The sequence below is a fragment of the Hypanus sabinus genome, chromosome 11 (genome assembly GCF_030144855.1).
Source record: "Hypanus sabinus isolate sHypSab1 chromosome 11, sHypSab1.hap1, whole genome shotgun sequence".
In the NCBI taxonomy this organism is placed as follows: domain Eukaryota; kingdom Metazoa; phylum Chordata; class Chondrichthyes; order Myliobatiformes; family Dasyatidae; genus Hypanus; species Hypanus sabinus.
This window is the reverse complement of record NC_082716.1, coordinates 69,029,610-69,055,598: the sequence shown is the minus strand read 5'-3', so window position 1 is coordinate 69,055,598 and position 25,989 is coordinate 69,029,610. Positions and strand designations below refer to the sequence as shown.

Here is a 25,989-nt window from a genome sequence, read left to right as displayed (position 1 = left end):
GACACCCGCCAGTGCGCGATTTCTTTTAATTTTTCGATCGAAAGTAGGCTAACCATGGAGTAACCTTTAACCCAACGTCTTTTTTTCGGAGTTCAAAATGTTTTTGTTGCATGCAGAAATGTAATTTTGTTTTCTCTGCAGGAGTTCATCAATTTCATAAATGCAACACATTATAGTTTGTTTATACATAGCATAAAGGCAAAAAAAAACCGTTGTATGCAGTGTTATTTCATTTTAAATGTCAAACAGGTTTTGTGGCTCCCAGTGTTTTCTTTTTTGTGGGAATTGGGTCCATATGGCTCTTTCAGTGGTAATGGTTGCCGACCCCTGATCTAGAGTCTATCAAAAACTACTGACCATCCCAGCACTTTGACGTCTCAGACAGACTGTCTCTCCCACTCGTAAAGTAGAGAGAGATATCGCTTCTGCCACAGTGAACGGGGAGACCAACAGCTCTCTGTTTTGATGTTATAATCTGCAGCGTCGCTTGTCCAAGTTCCCCGACTTGAGGACCAACAGACTCTCACTCACCATCGAGAGAGACTTCACGTGAGTACACGGGCCTCCTTTCTACTGCAGCACACACAAGCTGCTGTCCTGATGTTTCCATCTCCCGCGACACTTCAGTTGCTGAATCAGGTCGTCCACGGGGCTGGACTCACCTTCCACCTTTCAAGCTGCAGCTTGAAATTTCGAAACGCCAAGCCACTCAAGTCTGAAAGCAAGAATTCACTGCCCATGGAAACAAATGGAGCTTGAGCTTGAACTGTAGATCATGGAATCCAACATGACCCCAGCCACTTTGAAAAGAAAAAAGAGACGTGAGAGAACAGAAAAAAGACTTGAGCACATAATTCCAAACTCTTGCTCCAGAGCAGCTTCGAGGGAGTACTGGAATCAGAAATAGTATCCTGTGGATTAGGTGTTTTATGACATTGGCATCTGTCATCTTAGTGTAATAAATCATGTTGTACTGTTTTAAACTGAACTGGGAAGTTATCCCTGTATACAAGCCTGTTTATAATATCACTATGCGTTGTGCTCTCTAATGTTACAATGGGTTATTCCATTGACTATATTAAATATACCTGTATGCCTTTCAGATGTGCAGTGTGCGCTACTAATATATAACTTGACACTTGCTGAGGTCAAATCTTCCCCCAAAACGCAACAGTAACGTAATCAAATATTCAGATGCACGCGATCCACGGTGACTTGGTCGTTTGGGTTCCAAATCCGATGGCCCATAGAAGGTGGAGGGTAGTGATTGATAGGTCTTATCCTGGCTGGAGGTACATGACTAGAGCTGTTCTTCGGGAATCCGAAGATTCTTCGGTTCTTCAGACTGTCAGCTGTTTGTGACACATACAAATGACTTGGATGAAAATATGGGTTGATGGATTAGTAATTTTGCAGATGACGCAAAGGTTGGTGACACTGTGAATAATGAAGAAGGTGGCCAAAGGATACCGCAGATACCGCAGATATATTGCAGATTTGGGCAGAGAAATAGCAAAGTACACAGTTAATGGCAGGACCCTCAATAGAACTGATGTACCAAGGAACTTTAGGGTCCAAATACACGGTTTCCTGAACGTAGCTGCACAAATTGATGGGGTGGTAAAGACGTCATATTCAACTTTATTAGAGTACAGGCAGTCCCCGGGTTACATACAAGTTCTGATCCTGAGTCTGTCTTTAAGTCGGACTTGTATGTAAGTCAGAACAAATACATCTGGTTTTATTTAGCGTCAGTCAAACGTTTGTCTTAGTATATAGTATATATTTTACCTTTCTATGCGTATGAAACACTTAAGAAACGTATGTATTCTGATAATTGAACCACTGCGTTGCTTGGTAATAATTGTCACTTTCATCAGGGCAGGGCCTTTCAAATGCTCCATTATTCTCACTTTATCCTTTCAAATTGTTCCGATCGTTGACCGACTGTAGCCTAATGCTTTTCCAATGACCAATGGCGTTTCACCTCTTTCCAAATGCTTTATTATTTCCACTTTATTTTCAATCATGATCGCTTCCAGTCAATGGAACAGAAATACTGCGGGCGGCGGGTCCCGAGCTGCTCCGGCTCTCGAGGTCCACTGGGTCCTAAGGACCACCGCACTGCGACAGGCTAAATGGGACAAGTGGGGGCTGTGCTGGGTTTGGGTATTTGATCCTCCACAATATTCTGCGTGGGAATTTAAACTGGAGGTGGCAGTGTTTTTTTTACGAGGTCAAGTTGCGAGCTCGAAATCAACCTGGCACGGATGATATGGGAGTCACTGGCATGGGAGCGATCTGTCATTGGATCAAACTCGGGAACCTCCATTCTCCAGCCATTGCTGATCTCACTGCGCCACCAGCTGACCGGAATGGTGGGGGCGGGGGGAGCAGGGTCAGGGTGAATCTTACTAAGAAAAATTTTAGCCAAATACAAAGTTAAACACTCAACACAGTGTCAACGGCAATGACTTAAAATGGTGGACGATGTCACAATTTGACTTAAAATGGCGGAAGGCGTTCTCCTTCCTCGGTTCATAAGTATGAGTTGTCCATTAGTCGGACGTTCGTAACTCAGGGACTGCCTGTTTTGCATTTATTTCTGGTCACCCTATTATATGGAAGCTATGGAGAGAGTTCAGAAGAGGTTTACCAGAATGTTGCTTGGAATAGAGGGAAAGCATCTGGTCTCGATGGAGTTCCTGGCCGAGGACCTGTGCCGACCAGTTGGCCGGTGTGCTCATGCCTCAACCTCTCGCTGCTGCAGTGTGTGCTACCCACCTGCTTCAATCGTACCGGTGCCCAAGAAGAATGTGGTAACCTGTCTGAATGACTCACCCAGTAGCACTTACATCCACAGTGATGAAGTGTTTTGAGAGGCTGGTGTTGAAGCATATCAGCTCCTATCTGAATGGTGACTTGGATCAGCTCCAATATGCCTACCAGCAGATGCTATCCCTTTATCTCTTCACACAACCCTGGAACATCTGGACAGCAAAGATACATACATCAGGATATTCTTTAGTGATTACAGCTTGGCAGTTATTCCCTCAAGACTAATCAGTAATCTCCAAGACCTGTGCCTCAATACCCCTTTGTGCAATTGGATACTGGATTTCTTCACTTGTAGACCCCAGCCAGTTTGAATCGGCAAAAACATCTCCTCCACAGTCTCCATTGGCAAATGAGCACCGCAAGGATATGTACTTACTGCTCTACTCACTTTACACCTACGACCATGTGGCTAAGTACAGATCCAATATCGTACACAAGTTTGCTGATGATATCACTGTTGTGGGCTGTATCAAAGTGGGTGATGAATCAGCATATAAGAGGGACATTGAAAACTTGTCTTGTGTAATAACAACCCTTACTCAATGTCAATAAGACCAAGGAACTGAGTGTCGACTTCAGGTGAGGGAAACCAGATCCATGAGCCTTAATCATCTGAGGATCAGAGGCGGAGAGTGTCAATAACGTAAAATTCCTGGGTGTCACAATCTCAGAGTGATAGTGACTGTCCCGGATCCATCATATAAATATTATTGTGAGAGAGCACGACAACACCTCTACTTGCAGAGGTCCAGAATGTCTTTGGAAACCTTGGCAAACTTCTATCGATTTGTGGTGGCAAGTGTGCTGACTGGCTGCTTTACAGCTTGGTATGGGAAGACCAATGCCTTTTGAGTAGAAAATCCTACAAAAGGTAGTTGCTTTGTCCCATTACATCTGGATAAAGTGCTCCCAACCATAGAACACATCTACGTCGCGTAGAAAAACAGCATCCAAGATCAAAGATCCTCGTCCCCCCACCACCCCCAGGCCATGCTACTTATTTGCATCTACGTTTGCACAGACTGTTCACAGAAATTGTTTTATAGATTTGCTAATGTATGACCTCAAAAAAAAGAATCTGTGTTATATGTGGTGACAAATACGTACTTTGATAATAAATTTTACTTTGAACTACTAGGCAGAATGTATTTGAATTGAAGAGGAAGGTTCAGAGAGATGTTGGGGGAAGTTCGTTTATACAGAGAGTGGTGAGTGCCTGAAAGGCTCTGGCAGAGGTGGTGGTGGAGGCAAATATGATAGAAGTATTTAATGTGCAGGGATATGGACTGGTCATATCACAGCCTGGGATGCACAGCAATGGAAGACACTGTCCAGAGTAGTGGACTCAGCCGGTTCCATCCTGGGTACAACACAAGAGCTGATGTCTCAGGAAGGTAACATTCATTACTAAGGGCCCTCACCATCTGGCTCGTTGCCTCTTCTGCTCGCTGCCATCAGGCAGGAGGTATAGAAACCAGAAGGCCCACATCTCAAGATTCAGCAACACAGCCTCTTCCCCGCTGCCAGCAGTATCTTGAACCAATCTGAACAACCCTAGCACTATGTCAAACTATATTTCCTTCAACTGGAATAAATGTTAAGTTTAGTTGTTTTTTTCTTCTGTTGTTATGACTCTTTTGAAGTTGTAGGGTAATGTAATTGGAGGAAATGTACATAATTCACAACCACTGACATTGAGTTAGGGTTTCACTTTAAGAAGTTGGTCAGACGTGATGCTGTAATAACATCAAGGGTTTAAGCACACTTTCTGTTCACGTTTTGGAGTTCAATAAAATATGGTACAGTGTTTATTAAACACTTCACACCATTTTATATGTGACATCCTTCACTGGTGATCCCAGTGCTCTAGGACAATTCCAGAGTTATTGAACATGTCAGCTAACTCAGTCACATTAAAACTACCGGCGTTTTGGGAGCAAAATACAGTTGCTTGGTTTGTACAAGCTGAGGCCCAATTCACACTGCAAGAACAACACACAAAATGCTGGTGGAACACAGCAGGCCAGGCAGCATCTATAGGAAGAAGCACTGTCAATGTTTCGGGCCGAGACCCTTCGTCAAGACTAACCAAAAGGAAAGATAGTAAGAGATTTGAAAGTAGTGGGGGGAGGGGGAAATGCAAAATGATAGAAGACCGGAGGGGGTGGGGTGAAGCTAAGAGATGGAAAGGTGATTGGTGAAAGTGATACAGAGCTGGAGAAGGGAAAACATCATGGGACAGGAGGCCTTGGGAGAAAGAAAGGAGGGTGGGGGGATGCTCCAGAGGGAGATGCGGAACAGGCAAACAACTAAATATGTCAGGGATGGGGTAAGAAGGGGAGGAAGGGCATTAACGGAAGTTAGAGAAGTTAATGTTCATGCCATCAGGTTGGAGGCTACCCAGCCGGTATATAAGGTGTTGTTCCTCCAACCTGAGTTTGGATTCATTTTGACAGTAGAGGAGGCCATGGATAGACATATTGGAATGGGAATTGGACGTGGAATTAAAATGTGTGGCCACTGGGAGATCCTGCTTTTTCTGGCGGACCGAGCGTAGGTGTTCAGCGAAACGGTCTCCCAGTCTGCGTCGGGTCTCACCAATATATAAAAGGATACACCGGGAGCACCAGACGCAGTATACCACACCAGCCAACTCACAGGTGAAGTGTCACCTCACCTGGAAGGACTGTCTGGAGTCCTGAATGGTGGTGAGAGAGGAAGTGTAAGGGCAGGTGTAGCACTTGTTCTGCTTACAAGGATAAGTGCCGGGGGAAGATCGGTGGGAAGGGATGGGGGGGACGAGTGGACAAGGGAGTCACTTAGGGAGCGATCCCTGTGGAAAGCAGAAAGAGTGGGAGGGAAAGATGTGCTTGGTAGTGGGATCCTGTTGGATCATTCCACCCGCTCCGGTCTTCTCCTATCATTTCACATTTCCCCCTCCCCCCACTACTTTCAAATCTCTTACTATCTTTTCTTTCAGTTAGTCCTGACGAAGGGTCTCGGCCCGAAACGTTGACAGTGCTTCTCCTATAGATGCTGCCTGGCCTGCTGTGTTCCACCAGCATTTTGTGTGTGTTGTTGTTTGAATTTCCAGCATCTGTAGATCTCCTCATTTGCTCACACTGCAAGAAATCATCATGCCTCAGTAATGTTGTTCAGTAATTCTACAGCTACAAGAGCATTCGCTTGAACACAATAAATATTGGTCGGTGAAACGTCACAAACTTTTGGACCATCAGAGTGTGAGTGTGCCAAACAGTTGCTCTCCTTGCCTGGTCTCAGCAATGCTAAACCTTCGGAGCTAATGGATCACATGCTGTGTCTCTCCTGGGAAATCACCATCCTTGTTTCATTTTTAAAGAGCTCTTCATGCAGCAAATGCCTGATCCAGTTTGCATAGCCCTTGCTAATGAACCTGTGAAGGACTATAATGGCTGATAGTCTACACTCGGCCAGGCAACGGTGCATAATTCCTCCTCATTTCCCGGCCTCAGTAAGTCCGGTCAGCAAGGCCTCCAACGTAAGTACATGAAGCAGAATGTTAACTAATGCTGCAAAGCAGACTACGCCAGGTCTGTGTTTTTACCAGGCTCACCTTGGTATAAATGCTAGGAAGTGCCAACCACCTTGCAGCTTTGAGAGTGCCAGCACATCAGGACATCAGGTTCCAGCTGCCAGGGTCATCTGTTACACACACCCTTTCAGGGCGACTCTTCCTGTGTGACGTGGATGATCAGGTGAGTGTGCTGCCTGCATTGTCTATTGATGAGAAGGCAAAGAGCAACAAAACCTCACTGGACCAGGATCCAGACTAATGGGACATTGATCAGAGGCACATGGCAGCTGCTTGCCTTCTTCATCCACCAGCTCTGACCCCCCCGAAAGGAAGTACAGCACGTTTGACTGTGAGCTTTGTAGTCTCCATCTGGCTGTCTGCTGTTTTTGTTTTCTCCTAGAGGATCACCATTTCACAGTGTCCGTTGACCACAAACCCCTCGTGCACATGATGACCAAAATATCAGACCCATGGTCCTCACAGCAGTAATGCCATCTGGCCTATGTATCCGAGTTCACAGTGTAGCTAGGGGAAAAATGACGCTGTGGCTGATCAGCTCTCACAGCCAGCCGTTCGGGTCATACACATAGGGGTTGACTATACCGACATGGCAGCCTACCAAACTGCAGACCCAGACGTCCAGGCTTATTGTACAGTAGTCACAGGCCTGTAGTTGCCTGACATAAGTTCAGGGTATTTGGGATTTCTCTCCTGTGCGATGTCTCAACCAGTCGCCCTCGCCCCATCGTGTCCTCAGACTGGAGGTGGACAGTTTTTGACTCCGTACATGGTCTCTTACAGCCTCACAGAAACTGGTTGCACTAAAGTTTGCGTGGCACAGCCTTTGAAAGGATATGAGTGATTGAACTGCAGCCTATGTGGAGTGCCATTGGACAAAAATTAACCATCGTGTCCTGGCACCATTGGCACCTTTTAAGGTCCCTGTGCGACGGTTTGACCATGTCAATGTGGACCTTCTTGGTCCTCTCCCCCCTTACCATGGTGGACAATACCACTGGGTGGCCAGAGCTTGTCCCCCCAGCATCGACAACAGCTGCAGACGTGGCTCAGGTGTTCATCAACACCTGGATTGGCACCACATCTGGTACTTCCTCTGACCACAGTCCCCAATTCATGTCAAACCTTTGGGCTGTAATGGCCCAGAACTCGGTGTTGCTACATCACACCATGGTATATCACTAGCTGTCCAATGGCTTATGCAAGCAGTTTCATCGTTCCTTTAAGAGTTGCTCTGAGGGCTTCCCTGACTGATGAGTGTTGGTGTGATAATCTCCCATGGGTCCTGCTGGGGCTCAGAACAGCTCCAAAAGAGGATCTACAGTCATCTGTGGCTGAGTGGGTACGCAGACAGCCGTTACGAGTGCCAGGTGATTTCATTCCTGACACCACAACTGCTCAGTCAGTCTCTCAACAGCGTTCCACACTCATTGGTCAATTCACCTATTCCTACCTCCCATCGTGGTGTAAAGCGCTCTTGAGTTCCTATTGACCTTCATTCTGTATAGTTTGTTTGCGTCTACCATGGTGCACACAAATGTCTCCTTAACAAAGCCCATTCCGCATTTTGGTACAGGGAGAAAAGACTTTTATCATAGATAATACTTTATTGTCACCAAACAGTTGATACTAGAGCGTATAATCATCACAGCAATATTTGATACTGTGCTTCGCGCTCCCTGAAGTACAAATCAAAGTAAATTTAATAAAAAATTTAAATTATAAATCATAATTAGAAAATAGGAAAAGGGAGGTAAGGTTGTGCAAGTCAGGTCCGGATATTTGGAAGGTACTGCCCAGATCTGGGTCAGGATCCGTTCTGTCTTATCACAGTTGGAAAGAAGCTGTTCCCAAATCTAGCCATATAAATCTTCAAGCTCCTGAACCTTCTCCCAGAGGGAAGTGGGTTTTGGCTGGGTGGGTCTTGTCCTTGATTACCCTGGCAGCACTGCTCCGACAGCGTGCGGTGTAAAGTGAGTCCAAAGATGGAAGATTGGTTTGTGTGATGTGCTGGGCTATGCATGATCTTCTGCAGCTTCTTCTGGTCTTGAGCAGAACAACTTCCATACCAGGTTGTGATGCACCCTAGAAGAATGCTTTCTATGGTGCATCTATAAAAATTAGTGTTTTAGGGGACATGCCAAATTTCTTCAGCTTTCTCAGGAAGTAAAGGCACCGATGGGCCTTCTTGGCAGTGGACTCTGCTTGGTTAGACCAAGTCAAGTCATTTGTGATATTCACCCCGAGGAACTTAAAGCTTTTGACCTGTTCCACCTGCGCACCACTGATGTAGATGGGGTTGTGCGGTCCGCTACTCCTTCTGAAGTCAACAATCAATAGGGGGTAAATTTGAACGTATTTTGGCAGTTTGCCTTAAACTGCCCACTGAGATATGGAAGATTCTGCTACCATGCTCCGGCGATGCAACACGACCATGAGTGTGTCAACACACGTCTGGACGAGCCAGAGGCACCTGCTGATCCACCACCCGTGGAACATAAGACCTGTTGCACTTCGGGAAGTCAAATGTAAGCAGAAAGTATACAGTTAATGGCAGGACTCATAACAGCATTGATGTATCTTGGGGATCTTGGGGTACAAATTCATATCTCCCTGGAAGTGGCAATGCAAGTAGATAAGGTGGTAAAGAGGATGTATAGCATATAAGACCATAAGACATAGGAGCAGAATTACGCCTTTTGGCCCATCGAGTCTGCTTTGCCATTCAATCATGGCTGATCCTTTTTTATCCCCTCCTCAGCCTTCTCCCCATGACCTTTGATGCAATGGCCAATTAAGAACCTATCAATCTCTGCCTTAAATACACCCAATAACCTGGCCACCACTGCTGCATGTGGTAACAAATTCCACAAACACACCACCCTCTGGCTGAAAAAATTTCTCCACTTTCTGTTTTACCCACCCATCTATCCTGAGATGGTGCCCTCTTGTCCTAGACTCCCCACCATGGGAAACATCTACTCTATCAAGGCCTTTCAACATTTGAAAGGATTCAGTGAGATCACCCTTCATCCTTCTAAATTCCAACGAGTACGGACCCAGAGCCATCAAACATTCCTCATATGGCCTCTCTTTCATTCCCAGAATCATCCTTGTGAACCTTCTCTGAACCCTCTCCAATGCCATCACATCTTTTCTTGGATGAGCAACACAAAACTGTTCACAATATTCAAGGTGAGGTCTCACTATTGCTTTATAAAGCCTCAGAATCACATACCTGCTCTATGTGCTTTTGTCACTAGGAGCAGAGAGTATAGGAGTCAGGAAAACGTGTTGTATAAAGCATTGTTTAGAATGCATGGAGTATCGCATGCAGTTCTAGTTGCCCCGTTATAGGAAAGATGTAGAAGCTTTGGAGAATGTGTAGAAGAGATTTACAAGGCTGCTGTTTGGATTTGAGTTTATCAGCTACAAGGAGAATTGGACAAACTAGAATTGATTTATCTGAGCTTCAGTAGCTGAGCCAGAGACCTGGTAGAAGATTATCAAATTATGAGAGGCCTAGATAAGGTAGATAGCCAAAACAGAAATGTTGAATACTAGATGGCATAGCTTTAAGATAAGGGGAGGAAAGTTTAAAGGATTTGTTTAAGGCAGGTTCTCCACACAAAGTGATAGGTGCTTGGAATCTGCTGCCAGGAATGGTACTGGAAGCTGATAGGGCAGTGGCATTCAGAGGCCTCTGGATAGACACATGAATATAGATAATAACCATATAACAATTACAGCACAGAAACAGGCCATCTCGGCCCTTCTAATCCGTGCCGAATGTACAGGCAGAAGGGACTAGTTTAACTTGGTGTCATGCTCGGCACAGACATAGGGGACAGAGGGGCCTGTTACTGTGCTGCATGTCAGCAAACAGAACAATCTGCTTATTGACCTGGGAGTGTGGTGGAGTACATGCATTTGATTGCATCAGCTCAATCCTTCTGATGTGGAAAGGGTTGAGAGTTTGTCCTGGACCAACCACATGGATGCTGCTACCAACATAGCACACTGACATCTTTACTTCCTCAGAAGGCTAAAGAAGTTCAGCATGTCCCCAGTGACCCTCACTAATTTGTGCAGATATGCCATAGAAAGCATCCAATCTGGATGCATCCCGGTTTGGTATGGTAACTATCCTGCCTCAGACTGTAAGAACTTAATTGTGACCACAGCCCAGTCAATCACAAAAACCAACCTCCCTCTGTGGACACTGCCTTGGGAAAGCAACCAACATAATCAAGAACCTCTCCCACTCTGGTCATTGTCTCCTCCCTTCTCCCATCAGGCAGAAGAAATAAACACTTGAGAGCTTCTAACTCACTGTGTCAGACTCTTGAATGGACCTATCATACACTAAAAGGTGAACACAACACTTGATGTCTTAAATCAACTGTAACAGTGCTCTGCATTCTGTTTTCCTTTTTTACTACTTTGAACTTGTGTATAGAGTGACCTGCTGGGTGGCATCAAACAAATACTTCTCACTGTATTTTGGTACACATGACAACAAACTAAAGAGCTGATTTTAAAGAGCAAACATGAGGAAATCTGCAGATGCTGGAAGTTCAAGCAACACACACAAAATGCTGGTGGAACACAGCAGGCCAGGCAGCATCTATAAGGAGAAGCACTGTCGACGTTAAAGGAAAGATACTAAGAGATTTGAAAGTGGTGGGGGGAGGGGGAAATGCAAAATGATAGAAGACTGGAGGGGGTGGGGTGAAGCTAAGAGTTGGAAAGGTGATTGGCGAAAGGGATATAGAGCTGGAGAAGGGAAAGGATCATGGGACGGGAGGCCTCAGGAGAAAGAACGAGGGAGGGGAGCACCAGAGGGAGATGGAGAACAGGTAGAGTGATGGGCAGAGAGAGAAAAAAAAGGAGGGGGGGGAAAAACTAAATATATCAGATGGGGTAAGAAGGGGAGGAGGGACATTAACAGAGGTTAGAGAAGTCAATGTTCATGCCATCAGGTTGGAGGCTACCCAGCTGGTATATAAGGTTTTGTTTCTCCAACCTGAGTGTGGCTTCATCTAGAACGTCGGCAGTGCTTCTCCTTATAGATGCTGCCTGGCCTGCTGTGTTCCACCAGCGTTTTGTGTGTGTTATTTAAAGAGCTGATTGTTTATTTCAGGAAAGGAAACGGGGGGGGGTGAACATGCACCAGTCTACACTGGGGCATCGGTGGTGGAGAGGGTCAACAACTATAAAGTCCTGGGTGTTGGCATATTGGATGATCAGTCCTGGGCAAACACGTAGGTGCAATCACAAAGAAGGCACACAAGCATCTTTCATAGAACATTTGGCTTGTCAGTGAATACTCTTAACAAACCTCTATAGATGTACTGTTGGAGGTATCTGGACTGATTGCATTATGGTCATGTATGGCGCAGGAACACACTGTATTCTGCCCAATGCATCCCAGGCACATCCCTTCCCTCCACTGGTAGTTTCTACAGGAGGCACTGTTCAAGAAGGAAACATACACTATCAAAAATCTCCACCATCCGGTTCATATCATCTTCTTGTAATTATCATCGGGCAGGAGGTAGAGAAGCCTTGAAGTCCTTCACCACCAGTTCAAGAACCGTTAATTTCCTTCAATTATTTCATTTTTGAACCAATTGGTAAACTCCTAATCCTACAGTTTAACAATGCTATGAGCACTTCAATCATTTTGCATTAAAGTGTACTTTGTTTTTCTATCCTAATCGTATTCTTGTCAGAATTGTGTATAATTTGTATTGAATTTGTATTTTTCTTGTGAGTTGCTTATATACTATGTGCCTGTGATTTCAATGTACCTGTGCACCTGCATTTGTACATATGAGTAAATTCAACAATACCGAAAATAAATTAATGCTTCTAAGAAACCAATAACCTGTGTCTGTCTTGGTGTACTATCTCATCTGATGGATGACCACCAATAATGCAGTGTATTCTTCATAGAATTGTCAGTTATTGTGATTGTGCAAAGGGTTGATTTTTTATCAATGATCTTACTAGTGTTACGAATGATGAACAATTCTGATGGGCAGAAGGGTACAGAATCACCATTGCCCCCCCCCCCCCTTTTGGAGAATCACAAATCGCTACTATTTCGATGCTGTTATCAAGGAAGTCAGAGAGACAAAAGGGACTCTGCCAGGGCAGTTGTTATTGATAACAGCTCATGAAAATTAATGAGAGAGAGACAACTCAGAGATACACAGAGTGGAATGTCTCCTACCAACAAAAGAGAGCGGAACCATTGATTACTGCTATTGTCTTTTGGAGAAGGTTTGTGTACTTGGTACTGTTCTATTCATTGACACCTGAGACCCCGAGAGTGAGGATAAAAGTAAGGTCTGGGGAACACCCCTCAGACGCACCAGGAGAAACGCTACGAGACCGGTGGGAGCTTGTGTGTGTGTCCACCCTTGCCTGGGTGATGAGTCTACCAAGGAAGAATGGTCTAGCTAAAGGATGGAGGGGGTCATAAGTGAATGGCCACAACAACAACACATCGACAGATCAAGATCATAAAGGAAAATTGGCAAGACAATAGCTGTTACTGTTCTCTCTCTCTCTCTCTCTCTCTCTCTCTCTCTCTCTCTCCAACAATTGCAACACAGTGACTAACAATTACCGCAGCCTGCATGAACTGAACTGAACTTTATATTTCCATCTGACAATTCATTATCCCCTAGACAATGATAGAGCTTATTTCTTATTAATTATTATTATACCTGCACTTTTAGGTTTAGTATTGATGACATATATTATCTGTATATTTATATTGATATTATTTTTGTGTATTTTTACTAATAAATACTGTTGAAAATAGTATTGCCAAACTCCAACGGACATTTCCATCTTTGCTGTAAGACACCCAGTTATGGGGTTTGTAACACTAGCAGGGTTCATACTAAACTAAGCTGGAAATCAAGGTTATGCACAAACTAACTCAAGTCACTGTAATGACAGCACAGCCATGAGTTGCATAGCTTCAAAGCAACACTCATCTAATCTAATTTAACTCTTTCTAGTTCCATTTCATCCTGACTTCCATGCTTTTTATGATCCATGTTGTTACATGAATGAAGTCACCAGAGAGAAGTACAGATAGATATGAAGCAGTCTCTTTATTCAACAAAATATCACAAATAAGCTGACAGCCTTGGAGTCACAAGAGAGAAAGAGGGAGACTCTGCTTGACCCAACACTACAGAACATTTGATATGCTGAAGATCAAGACAAATTCAGGTTAATCCCACCAGATCCATATTTATAATGCTTCCTTTGAACTACATGTAACAGTTTCAAATACCTGGTTCAAATTGTTGGTTCAAATACCAATACACCTCCCTCTTCACACCTATGTTACAGACATCTAAACACACACAAGTAATGAATTTAAATCAGCATGCCTGTTCTGCCAATTAACTTGGTTCATGGTTCTTAGGAACTCCTTGTTCAGAGATGCATTTTAAATTTAATTCATAATTCAGGGAGAACGAAGTGCAGAAACAAATATCACTGTGATGATTGTACGCTCTAGTATCAATTGTTTGGTGACAATAAAGTATAATGATAATTCATATTTGAATATGAAGGCTAGTAGACTAAGTCAGCTAAAGTTATTTGCTACAAGTGTTAACCCCAAAAATCACTCTAACAATTGAGTCTCATCAAAGGATAGGAAATAGCCTTGCAATCTCTCAGTGAAATATATTATTATTAAGTGCAAGTGAAGTGAAAAGTGTTGTGCGTTAACTGGAATTACTGGTTTTGACTGTAAGTGATTGTTTTTGCCTTTCCTTTTCAGCTCCTGATCTGCATACTTTGTATTATTGCAATTGTTCATCTGGCATGGGCAACTTTGAAACGACCCTATCATTTCATATTATTCTGCTTTTTGATTAGTTTTGGGTGGAACTGGGTATATTTGTATAAGGTATGGAAGGCTATGATTTTGCTTCTTTAAACTTCTGATAAAATTTTGCTTAGTTTTGACTTTAAATATTTGTGTAAAGTACAGCATCATGTGACATGGAAACAACCTCTTGGCCCAACGAGCCCAAGCTAACCAACAGTGCCTATTTGCACTAATTTTATTCTACCCACATTCCCATTGATAGCACCTTAGGTCAGAATTGAACTCGTTGCTAGAACTGTGATGGAGCCACTGTCCTTGTCCTTGTTGTATCACTGTGCAGCCAGCCAGTATTCCATTTTATACTGGGACTTTGCATTTATTTATCAACTAATTTATAATTATTAGTTTGACTCATGAGGCTTCTTCATAAAATGCTTTTGGTTTACATGCATATTCATGTACTTACCAAGGGAATGATTAGCTTGCAGGTCATTGTCTATTAGGCTTTGTACCTGTCCACAGGATTCCAGAGGCTTTAACCTATAATGCCTTTACTAATCATCATTTCAATTGCTGAAAGAGGATTACTTCATTTGGGTTTAAACAAATTTTGGTGGTGGCACAAAATTTCTGTTGATTTGGCACTGTATTAGCATTCTCAAAATTGGGTTAGTAGGACAGGAATGCAAGAGGAAATATAAATTAGTGGCTAAGATAATATTGAAGCTAACCTTTTGAAACAGTATGGATACTGACTTATACCATCTGTCCCTGAGGCGATATGAGATGATCTTTCGAATTAAATATCAGAAAAAGATGATGCTTCATGTTGTCCATGTTAAAATAAGGAAATAATTATTTGCAAAAAAAGTGATTATTTGAAAATGCTGGCATATGTATCAATACTTCTTTCTTCTTCTATTGGTTGTGTGATGAAAAATTGCATATCGTACAATCTTAAGATTAATACAATGTGCTTTATTTTTGCAGACAGCTTTTGCTAAGCGACAGGCTAATGTAGCCAAGTGGGAATTTGATAAACCTGTATGTGCAGGGGTCGAAAAAATGAATTGGAAAGGTAGTCTGGTTGGTGAGTACTTTATAATGAAGCTTTTAGTCATAGAGGTTACCATTCTCATGCAATACCTCTAATGATTTTACTTTTGTTAAGAGTGACAGTATCACAGAATGTAAAATGGTTGTGTCATGTTAGTCATAAAGCATACACATCTGCAATGACAACAAAAAATCTTTTCATTACTTTATTTCACAGAATTAACATTCGAGGCTGTAATACTTATGAATATTTGGTTATAATGGTGCACTGGTGGCTATCTGACTAGAGGACCAAGTACAAATTGGTTCTCAGATAATTTTGTTGGAATTAAATGAAATAAAGTTAGCAGTGAAGTTACTTGAATGGAAAAATAACAATTCATTAAACATTTACAAAATTCTTGCAAGGCTAGACCAGGAGGGTGCAGGGAATATGCTTGCACTGACTGAAGAACCTAGAACCAGGGGGTCATTGGCTCAAAGTAAAAGGTAGACCACTAGGGCTGAGATCAAAATCAGAACCTAATTTATTATCAAATGTTCAAAGTACATTTATCATCAAAGAATGTATGCAGTATACAACCCTGACTTTAGTCTTCCCGCAGGGAACCACAAAACAAAGAAACACCTTGGCCCCTGTTCAAAAACAAACAAACATCCGCTGAGCAGAAGATAGAACAAATCACACTAACAGCAAAAATGAGTGAAGAACACACAGAATATTAAACATCAAACTACAGAATCCTTGACGTAGTCATTGTATAGTAGTTCAGTTCAAGTTAACTCTATGTCGTTTGTTGATTGCAGGCCGTAGAGCCAGTCCGTGTCAAAGTGCCCCAATCAAAATCATGCAAAATAGCAATAAAAAAAGGGAGTAACTAGAAACACATATAATGAACTGCAGAGTCCTCTGAAAACAAGTCCAATCCACAAGTGTGCAGATGAAACCTTGCCCAAGACTGAAGACTCCTGCTGCTTTATTCAGCACCAGTGTCAGAGAGGGAGGGAGGCTGGACAAACACAAGCAGACAGCACTGAACACCCGCTCACCTTCTGCTCTTGTCCTCGTTGATTTAAATTTTGCTCAACACTTTAATCAGCAAGATTGCCAAGTAATGGAGCCAGTTCTCAACTTTGCCCTCAACCATACCAAACTCCCTCAGAGACAGTAACAGCACCAGATCATTCACTCAGCCCAAGAACACATATTGAAAATGTAAATTACAGGCTCCAATTGCACACAGAATAACAGTAGAAGTATGTTTAAAATAAGAAGTAGTTTCATGAACTGTCTGCAGGACACCGCCATTAGTCACATTGGTGGCTGGTGCCATCTTCGACAAAGAGCAGGAGAGACATGAAATTTTTTGTTTTGCAGTGGCAGTACAGTGCTATACATTTTAAAAATTACTATAATTTACAACAAGAAATAAGTTATGCAACGTCAAAATGTTCATGGTCCATTTAGAAATCTGATGGTGAAGGGGTAGGGATAGAAGCTGTTCCTAGAACACTGAGTGTGTGACTTCAGGCTCCTTTACCTCTTCCCTAATGTCAGCAAAGAGAAAAGGGCATGAACTGGTTGGTCCTTAATGATGGATGCTGTCTTTTGAGGCATCACCTATTGATGTTATTGATGATTGAATAAATAGATGAAGATCCATTTGAACATAGGATCAGGAGTTGGCCATTTGGCCTTTCAAGTCTGTTCCATTATATATCAATATCATGAATACTTTTCTACCTCAGCACTACTTTATAGCATTATCCCTATGTGCCTTCATTCCCTATTGCCCAGAATAATCCAATGTGCTTTGCCTACTAATGAAAACAGCAGAGTTTCCACAGTTGTCCAGCAGAGAGAGCTCCAAATGTACAGATTCTCTGAATGAAAAAAAGTTCCTCCTGATCTCAATCTGAAACAGCCTATCCTTCATCTCAAACTTTGCTTTCAATCCTGAGTCCTCAGTTAGGGAAGCATCTTCCCTGCCCATCACCTGTCAATCCTTACTCTCACTCTTTTAAACTCTAAAGAATAACTCAACAAGCACATCATAGGTAATAACACAAATGGAGATTGTAATACTTTTTTCAACACCTTTTTACTTTAATAGTAAGATTAGATGATTACATTTAGTTCCTACATTTTATCTTTTAAATATTTCAAAGCAGCAGAAGTATCAGACACCGTGAAACATTACTGTGAACTTTGTGATAATAAGGTGTGTAACTTTCAGAAGAGCTACACATTTTCTGGCCTTTCCTAGCTGTTCTTTTTTGGTTGTTAAACTGAGTTTTCCAGCGAGATTTCGCAGCAGGTGATTGATATCATGAATGTTTACATTTTGCCAGAATGTTGTGATGATTAAGAATGATCCCAAATTTGGAGTAACTTGGAATATAATTTTTAAATCTTTCCCCAAACAGAATGGTTCAGGCGAACGTGGACTCTGCAGGATGACCCATGTGAAGAATTCTATAATGACCTGCTGGTAGATCCAGTTTGGGAAGTTCCACCAAGCAAGGTGAAAATAATAGAAATAATAGTGCATAGAATTTAAGTTTCCAGTGATGTAACCTGTGTACTTTTTCAGGCTCTGATGCTGACTTTAACAACACTGTTCACTGAACCCTTGAATCATATCGGGAAACCCATCAGTCAGTTTTTTCGAGACATTCTTAAAGAACTTCCATGGCTATTGCAGTTTTACGTGGCCTGCTTGGTAGTTCTGTCCTTTATTGTGAGTATTGGTTTTAATAAACAAATCATATAACAATCATTAAAGTAAAATTGCATGCAATAATGCTCATTTATTGATTAGATCCTACTGTTATATTAAGTTTTAGTGTAATGTTAATTTTTGGAGTTGTAGGAGTTGGTATAATCATATTTACCTTTCTTTACTGGTTTTGTTTTGTAGGCATTCAGCTATTTCTGTATTCATGCAGTTTTTCGATATGGCTTACCTAGATTCCATCCAGATGATTATTCACGACCTCCAATTGTGCACCATAATGTGCCATATATAGCGCAAAACCCCGCTCATGATACCTTTTATCAAAGGGAAAGATGTGTGGATTGTCAAGCGGGGGGGGATGCTCGATATGTTCCTGATGCCAGAAGAGATGCCAAAAATGAACAGTCTCAGTCTACAGTTACAGGTCCTGATAGAGAAAATAATATGAATCAACAGGGTGTTGAAGATGTAATGAACTGGGAAAGATCTGGGGTGTCTGAAAATGGGAGTGGTGACAATCAGCTACGTAGAAGAGTAGTACCAGGTCGTTATTTTTCTAGGCATTGTTCTGAAAATCAGCAGCCACTTGGAGAAAATCTACAAAATGATACAAAATTTGTCATGGAACATAATGTTGCTTATCAGGCTGGAGGGGTTGTTGGACAGAATGAACTTGGTGTTTTGCAAGGAAAGAATACAAATCGCCTCCCTTCTAGCAACTCCAATAAGATGAGAACGGGGGAGAAGGGTGTGCAGAAAAATGGAGAAATTCTCAAGAACCCCTGGATAGCTGACAGGTCTGTTAGTGCATTTCCACAGCATCCATCAGACAATACCCCAGACATGGAACCTATTGATAAAAAGAATCTCCAAGAGAAACGTGAAAATGAGGAATCCTTCGTAGAAACTGTGGGAACAGAGGTAAATTGCCGTAAAATTATAGTACAGGGCATCCCTGGGTAATAGTCCTTAGATTAATTTTGTTTAAAAGTTGGAAAATACACACAAATGGCTTGTTATCATTACATTATCTTGGAAAGAACAGTTCCTAAAATTGAAGAGAAAAAAACTGATACTGCCTTTTGTATGAACAAACATGTACAGTGGTGCTAGAAAGTTTGTGAACTCTGTAGAATTTTCACAATTTCTTCATAAATTTCTGGTAACTGTTTATCAGTTCCACACATTGGCTTAGAGGAATTTTAGGCCATTCCTCTCTACAAAACTGCTTCAACTCTGGGATGTTGGTGGGCTTCCTTGCGTGAACTACTTATTTCACATCCTTCCACAACATTTCTATAGAATTAAGGTTAGGACTTCAACTCAGCCATTCCAAAGCACATTTTTTTTTTAAACCATTCCATTGCTGATTTACTCATCTTTCTGATTTTTGTCTTGGTGTATTATCCAACTTCTATTAAGCTTCAGGTGACGGACTGCTACCCTGACATTCTCCTGTAAAATGTTTTGATACCATTTTGAATTCAGTTTTCCCCTCGCTAATTGCAAGCTGTCCAGCACCTGAGGCAGCAAAGCAGCCCCAAACCATGATGCTCCTTCCACAGTGCTTCACAGTTGGAATGAGGTTTTGGTGTTGATGTGCAGAGTTCTTTTACCTGCCAACGGAGCAATGTATTTTTCTGCCAAGTAGTTCAATTTTTGTCTTATCTGTCCACAGAACATTGTCCCAGAAGCATTGTAGAACATCCAGGTAGGGCTTTTGCAGACTTGAGACGTGCAGCAATATTTTTTTTGGAGATAAGTGGTTTCATCTGTGGTGTTCTTCCATGAACACTGTTCTTGTTCAGTGACTTTCTTATAGTTGACACATGCACAGAGACTTCAAGTTCTAGAGATTCTGCAGGTCGTTTGCTGTTACCCTTGGGTCCTTTTTCGCCTCCTTATGCACTGCACGTTGTGTTCTTGGTGAGATCTTTACAGGACACCCACTACTAGAGAGAGTAGCAACAGTACTGAGTTTCCTCCATTTGTAGTCAATTTCTCTTACTGTGGACTGATGAACACTTGGGTCTTTAGAAATGCTTTTGTAGCCTTTTCCAGCTTCACGCATCTCTACAATTCTTCTTCTTCTGAGGTCTTCTGAAAGTTATTTTGATCAAGGCATGGTGCACATAAACAGATCTTTCTGGACAAGAGGAGGCTCTGTTAGTAACCTGACTGTTTTTTTTTTATTTACTACTAAAAGACTACTAGACAGGTATATGGAGAAATTTAAGGTGGAGGGTTATATGGGAGGCAGGGTTTAAGGGTCAGCACAACATTGTGGGCCAAAGGGCCTGTACTGTGCTGTATTGTTCTATGTTTTTATAGGGTAGGGCACCTCTGCAACCCACACCTCCAATCCCATCTCATTGATTGGAACACCTGACTCCAGTTTGCTTTTGTAGAAGGCAATATCCTGAGGCTCCCATACTTTTTCCAAGTAATACATGTAACATTGGATAATTTTTCAATAAATAAATGAATATTTGATCTAGGAGGGTTACAACTTCCAAATTTTAAGAATTATTATAAAGCAAATCAACTTAGGTTTATTGCATCTTTTTTTGAGAAAGATAGACCGGCATGGATTAGAATAGAACTAGATAAAATAGGAGAAAATACACCAGAAGATTTTATATATAAATGGGAATCTGAATGGATACGAGAAAAGAAAGAATCTCCCATATTAAAACATTTGATTGACTTATGGAATAAGATAAATGTTGATGATGAGACAAAGAAATCTTTATTAGCAAAGAGATCTTTAATTCAAAATAGACTTATTCCTTTTACAATGGATAATCAACTTTTATATAATTGGTTTCAAAAAGGGATTAGATATATAGGAGATTGTTTTGAAGGAGGTATATTAATGTCATTTGATCAATTAAAGAATAAATACAAAGTATCAAACAATACTCTTTTTTGTTACTTTCAACTAAGAGCTTATTTACGAGAAAAATTAGGTCAATGTTAAATATCAGAAAGACTTTATAAAAATTGCATTGGCAGTAGCCAAAAAGGCTATTGCAGTTACTTGGAAATTGGATACATACTTAAGTATAGATCGTTGGAAGAAGGAAATTTATGGCTGTATTCCACTTGAAAAAATTACTTACAATTTAAGAGATAAATATGAAACATTTTTGAAAATTTGGCGCCTTTATTTACAAAAGACAGGATTAAATATATAGGTGCTCCGAAGATGAAATAATTGATTATTTGGGGAAAGAAATAAATATATATATACTAAAGTTATTACAAACTTCATGGAGCATGTGGGAATCTTCCAATATCCAGGCACTCTTTCTTTTTTTTCCCTTTCTTTCCTTTTTTTTCCCTTTCTTTCCTTTTTTTTATATATAGGGATGTTAGGGGGAGGGGGGAAGGGTATATATTTTTTCATACATTTTCTTTTATTTCTGTAATTATTTGAAAACTCAAAAGTTTATTAAAAATAAATAAATAAACGGACGTATAATACTTTCTGTGCTTTTGTCTCATTTTAGGGCTTTACTGAAGATCTGATCAGATTTTAGGTCATATTTATGCAGAAATAAAGAAAATTCTACAGGGTTCACAAACTTTCCAGCACCATTGTACATATGTTTAGAATGTTACTGAGCTCATTGAGGTTGGGCATTTGTAACCCAAGGGTTGCCTATACTTCTGTGACAGAAGTCCTTAGCAAAATATTTCCATATCCTCAGCAGACCTTCAACTAATTCATTAAAAACAAATGCCTTTTGTTTTTAAGTATTCCTCTGACTGGAAGCAAGGATAAAAGAAACAGGATTTATCATTGAAGGTTGCTGTCTTAAGCTGACATTTCAGCTATCATATTAAGGAATTCAAGAGATATAGAATAAAGTGGAACTAAGAGGACAAATCAGGCTGTATATTATTGACTGGTAGAGCAGACATAAGAGTAAGAGGCAATGTTTATAATTCTAAATGCTGTAAGTAATGATGTGATTCAGTTTGTGTCTTTACTAGGAGACTAAATTTATAATATCTGTAGCAGAAACTATTGTGAATGTATGAATGTGAACAGTACTCTGAAGTACGAAACTGAAATTCATCAAAAAGTGATGTTCCTGCTTGTATGGATTCTTCCAGTTGATGTTAACTTGATGTAAATTATAGTTATGTTAGATTGTCAGACTTTTGAGTATAGTATAGTATTTGAAATAAAGCTTAAATGTTTTCTGGAAAATAATTTAACCCAGGGCTTCCCAGTCAATTTTTATGCCATGGTCCAATACCAATAAGCAAGGGAACCTTTGACTTAATGTATGAAATTCTTTCACATTGGTCAATTAAGATTTAGCATCTTTAGTGCTATTATGTGAATAGATTAGCAATTAATCTGGGGGCGGGGGGAGGATCTCATGGAAACCTACTGAATGTTGAAAGGACTAGATAGGGTGGATGTGGAAAGGATGTTTCCTATGGTGCGGGTATCCAGAACTAGAGGACATACCCTCAAAACTGAGGGGCAACCTTTTAGAACAGAGGTATGGAAGAATTTTTATTTAAGCTAGTGAGTAGTGAATCTAGGGAATGCTGTGCCTGAGACTGCAATGGAGGCCAAGTCCATGAGTATATTTAAGGCAGAAGTTGATAGTTTCCTGATCAGTCAGGGCATCAAAGGATATGGCGAGAAGCATGTGGATTAAGTAGGATCCAGGATCCGCCATAATGGAATAGCGGAGCAGACTCAATGGGCTGAATGACCCAATTCTGTTCCTATGCCTTATGATCTTATTAAACCTAATTATCTGTTCACTTTTCATAAATTTTCAGGCTTTGTGTGGAATAATGCTTGTCTTTTCTACAGGATTTCAACAATCTAGAATCTGGAGAGAATCAAAGAACATGAAGATGTTGAAATTATGTTAAAGCAGATAACATAATTTGTGACAATTGATCGTTGGAAAATTAAGACAACTGAAAGATGAAATAATTGAAGATAAAGCATGTCTTAATCCAACAAGAATTTACGCTGTATATATACATCTCTGAAGTTTTGAGAGTGAAAAAATACTAAGTTTTCTAATAGTGCTTGCATATCACTACACAAATTACATTCAGAAATATGAGAAATTCTACAGATGCTGGAAATCCAAAGCAACAAACACAAAATGCAGGAGGAACTCAGCAGGTCAGGCTTATCGATGGAAATGAATAAACAGTCAATATTCCAGGCTGAGATCCTCCTTCTGGACTGGAAAGGAAGGGGGAAGACACCAAAACAAAAAGGTGGGTGAAGGGAAGGAGGATAGCTTGAAGTTGATAGGTGAAGCTAGGTGGGTAGGAAAGGTAAAGGACTGGAGAGGAAGGAGTCTGATAGAAGGGAAGGGGGAGGTGCTAGGCCGTGAGAAAAGGAGAGTTTTCCAATAGTTATCAACAAAAAAAACAAAATCTGCTGTGGCATCATTACTCAACCACAGGTGTAACAGTTCTACATTCTTCTGTTATCCAGCATCTCTGTGATCAATGAACGATAGTTCTTACTTGTCAAAGGTATTTATTTTTGAAACTCAGCACCTTAGAATTCTTTAAACGTTATACTGTACAATAGAACACTCACTTTAATCAATATACTTGCCTATTCCCACTGCTGTATTTTAGAAAAGCTAAGATTCAAATGTTTTGCAATTGCATTACAGAACAAGTACTTCAACTAAAGGCAAAATAATCAAGGCAATGCTTTAATATTTGCAAAGTAGATCTTTAGCAGTTTCTTAAACCAGTTGTAAATATGTAAGCTTTAAAATTTACAAATGCTTAAGCTGTTGCATTAATACATGGAAATTTATAAAGCTTGTCCACAATTGTATATGATTATTCCCTTGAAAATTACAAAATGTATACACATTCATCACTAAACTGGAAGCAAGAATACCAAAAAAAGAATGATCTGGAGCAGTTGGATTTTGAGTTTTAATTTAAACTTAATTTCTAAAAATGGTACACTGATTCCAAAGAATGTATACATTACTGAAATTATTTATGCATAATTCAACCATAAGTTTATCAATAGCGTTTCTTCCTGTCACAATTGAAAAAAATAAAATTCTGTAGTTTCATGAAAGGATCTTGAAACTGAGAATCAGCCCAAGATTGGTGACACAAGACATTACGCAAGGCTGCAATTTATGTACATTTGAGAATTGTTCCGTTTATAAATACAATTTCCTGTAGGCATTGCCAAAACAAGTCAAAGAATAAGTAGTGTAATTTTTCTGTAATTAAACTGTTACTACTTTTTGCTAATAATTCCAATGTTTGTTGATCTCATAACATGTAAACCTAAAAATCATAATAATCCTTTTCCTGTTAGGATCATCAGAATATTAAGTATTTTCAATTTAAAAATAATACTGGTGTATTCTTCCAACAGGTTGTGTGACCAGTATGTACTGTAAAGGAATTGATAATTCCACTTTCAAACAAGAGAAAATTTGCAGATGCTGGAAATCCAAGCAATACACAAAGTGCTGGAGGAACTCAGCAGGTCAGGCAGCATCTACGTAAAGATACTGCCTGGCCTGCTGAGTTCTTCCAGCATTTTGTGTGTGTTGTTAACATTTCCAATTTACTCTGTTAAGCAATTTGCATTAAAATTATATTCCTGTAAAATTTTAACAGGTCAATACAAAAAACAATTACTCAATCGAGTACATTTTAGACAAAATTGCCGGTTGCTAGAAATCCAATTTGCAATGTAAATTTTACCAACTTCTCACGAATATTTACTATTTTCATTATCAGTCAGCATCCATTCACTTCAGTGGGATCAATTTTACTTTGTTCCCTCACTGGAACAAAGTGTACCCCGTTGTTCATTCATCCGTTTGGCCTGAGATCGTAGGATCAGGCTAAAAAAGTCTTCATCGGGAACAGTTAAACATTTCTGTGTAAAGTGTGGAGGTGTACATCTCTGGTCATCCAGCCTACAGCCCTGAAATGTACAAATTCAATAATTGCTTTAACAACATCAATTATTTTTGTAAAAGCTATTGAAAATGGATGCCTAAAAAGTAAATGTTTCAATATCATAAATTGTGTTTAATATTACACCTTCATTCACAAAGCTGCACAAAGAGGCAGTTAAAATCTATGTACAAGGGAATAACTTTTCCGGAGTTTCTGTTTTATATACACTAAATGTTCTATTGCTGGAAGAATTGCCTGAGAGCGCTGGAGGATGTGGAATCTGTGTCACTGCCAGCGTTTAAGTAGTATCTAAATTAGCCTGAATCAGCTAGGCATAGAAAACGTGGGCCAATGACTGGAAGATGGGATTAATATGGATGGGTGCCCACAACTGAAAGCAAATTGTATCCCTCTAAAATTCAAAATACACACAAGTATAATTTACAAATACTACACTGGAAAATAAAGTGACTAAAATCTGGTCCTTGTAATAAGCAGAACCATACCTATTCGCATTTATAGGATATCACTGGAAATGTCAGCATTTATTGTGCATCCATAACTGCCCCCAAAGTGTGTAGACATTTAAAGATTTAGAGGCATATAGGTGTGTCTAATCAATTTGGTTATGAGCAATGGTTACCTTCAAAGGACTTAAGTGAACTAGGTTAAATTTAACCACAATGCAGTAAATTGTTATTGATATTAGCTTTAATGTCCATTTAATTTAATAACTTGAATTTATATTCATTCAGCTCTTTGAGGTATCCTAGGCCAATTAACCATTTGAACAGTGACAAAATGTAGCTAAAATGATTGGTCAATGCAGTAGCAGCCAAGTCTTTCTCAACAAAGAATCAGAATTCAGAGAGAGTCTGTAAGGCCAACTTATTTATTACTGAGAGGATAATTGGGCTACTGATGACTTTTTTTCTTCTTCTTCTATATTATGTATTGCATTGGACTGCTGC

General features: G+C 40.5%; 2 protein-coding genes across 5 annotated transcripts in view; one reads left to right on the top strand and one right to left on the bottom strand.

Moving 5' to 3' along the window:
• Positions 1-24,581, top strand: part of clcc1 (chloride channel CLIC-like 1) — a 45,571-nt gene extending 20,990 nt beyond the window's left edge. Inside the window, exons 6-11 of one of the 3 annotated variants that reach the window (XM_059984666.1) lie at positions 14,229-14,357; positions 15,270-15,369; positions 17,763-17,860; positions 17,930-18,076; positions 18,257-18,994; positions 22,917-24,581. In XM_059984666.1, coding sequence (XP_059840649.1) covers positions 14,229-14,357; positions 15,270-15,369; positions 17,763-17,860; positions 17,930-18,076; positions 18,257-18,994; positions 22,917-22,958 — 1,254 coding nt within the window. In that variant the 3' untranslated portion in view covers positions 22,959-24,581. The remainder of the gene's footprint in view (positions 1-14,228; positions 14,358-15,269; positions 15,370-17,762; positions 17,861-17,929; positions 18,077-18,256; positions 18,995-22,916) is intronic. The other 2 variants (XM_059984667.1, XM_059984665.1) reach the window with 2 other exon arrangements.
• gpsm2 (G protein signaling modulator 2) overlaps positions 24,009-25,989 on the bottom strand; it is a 76,706-nt gene continuing 74,725 nt past the window's right edge. For both annotated transcript variants that reach the window (XM_059984664.1, XM_059984663.1), the window contains exon 15: positions 24,009-25,043. In XM_059984664.1, coding sequence (XP_059840647.1) covers positions 24,885-25,043 — 159 coding nt within the window. In that variant the 3' untranslated portion in view covers positions 24,009-24,884. The remainder of the gene's footprint in view (positions 25,044-25,989) is intronic.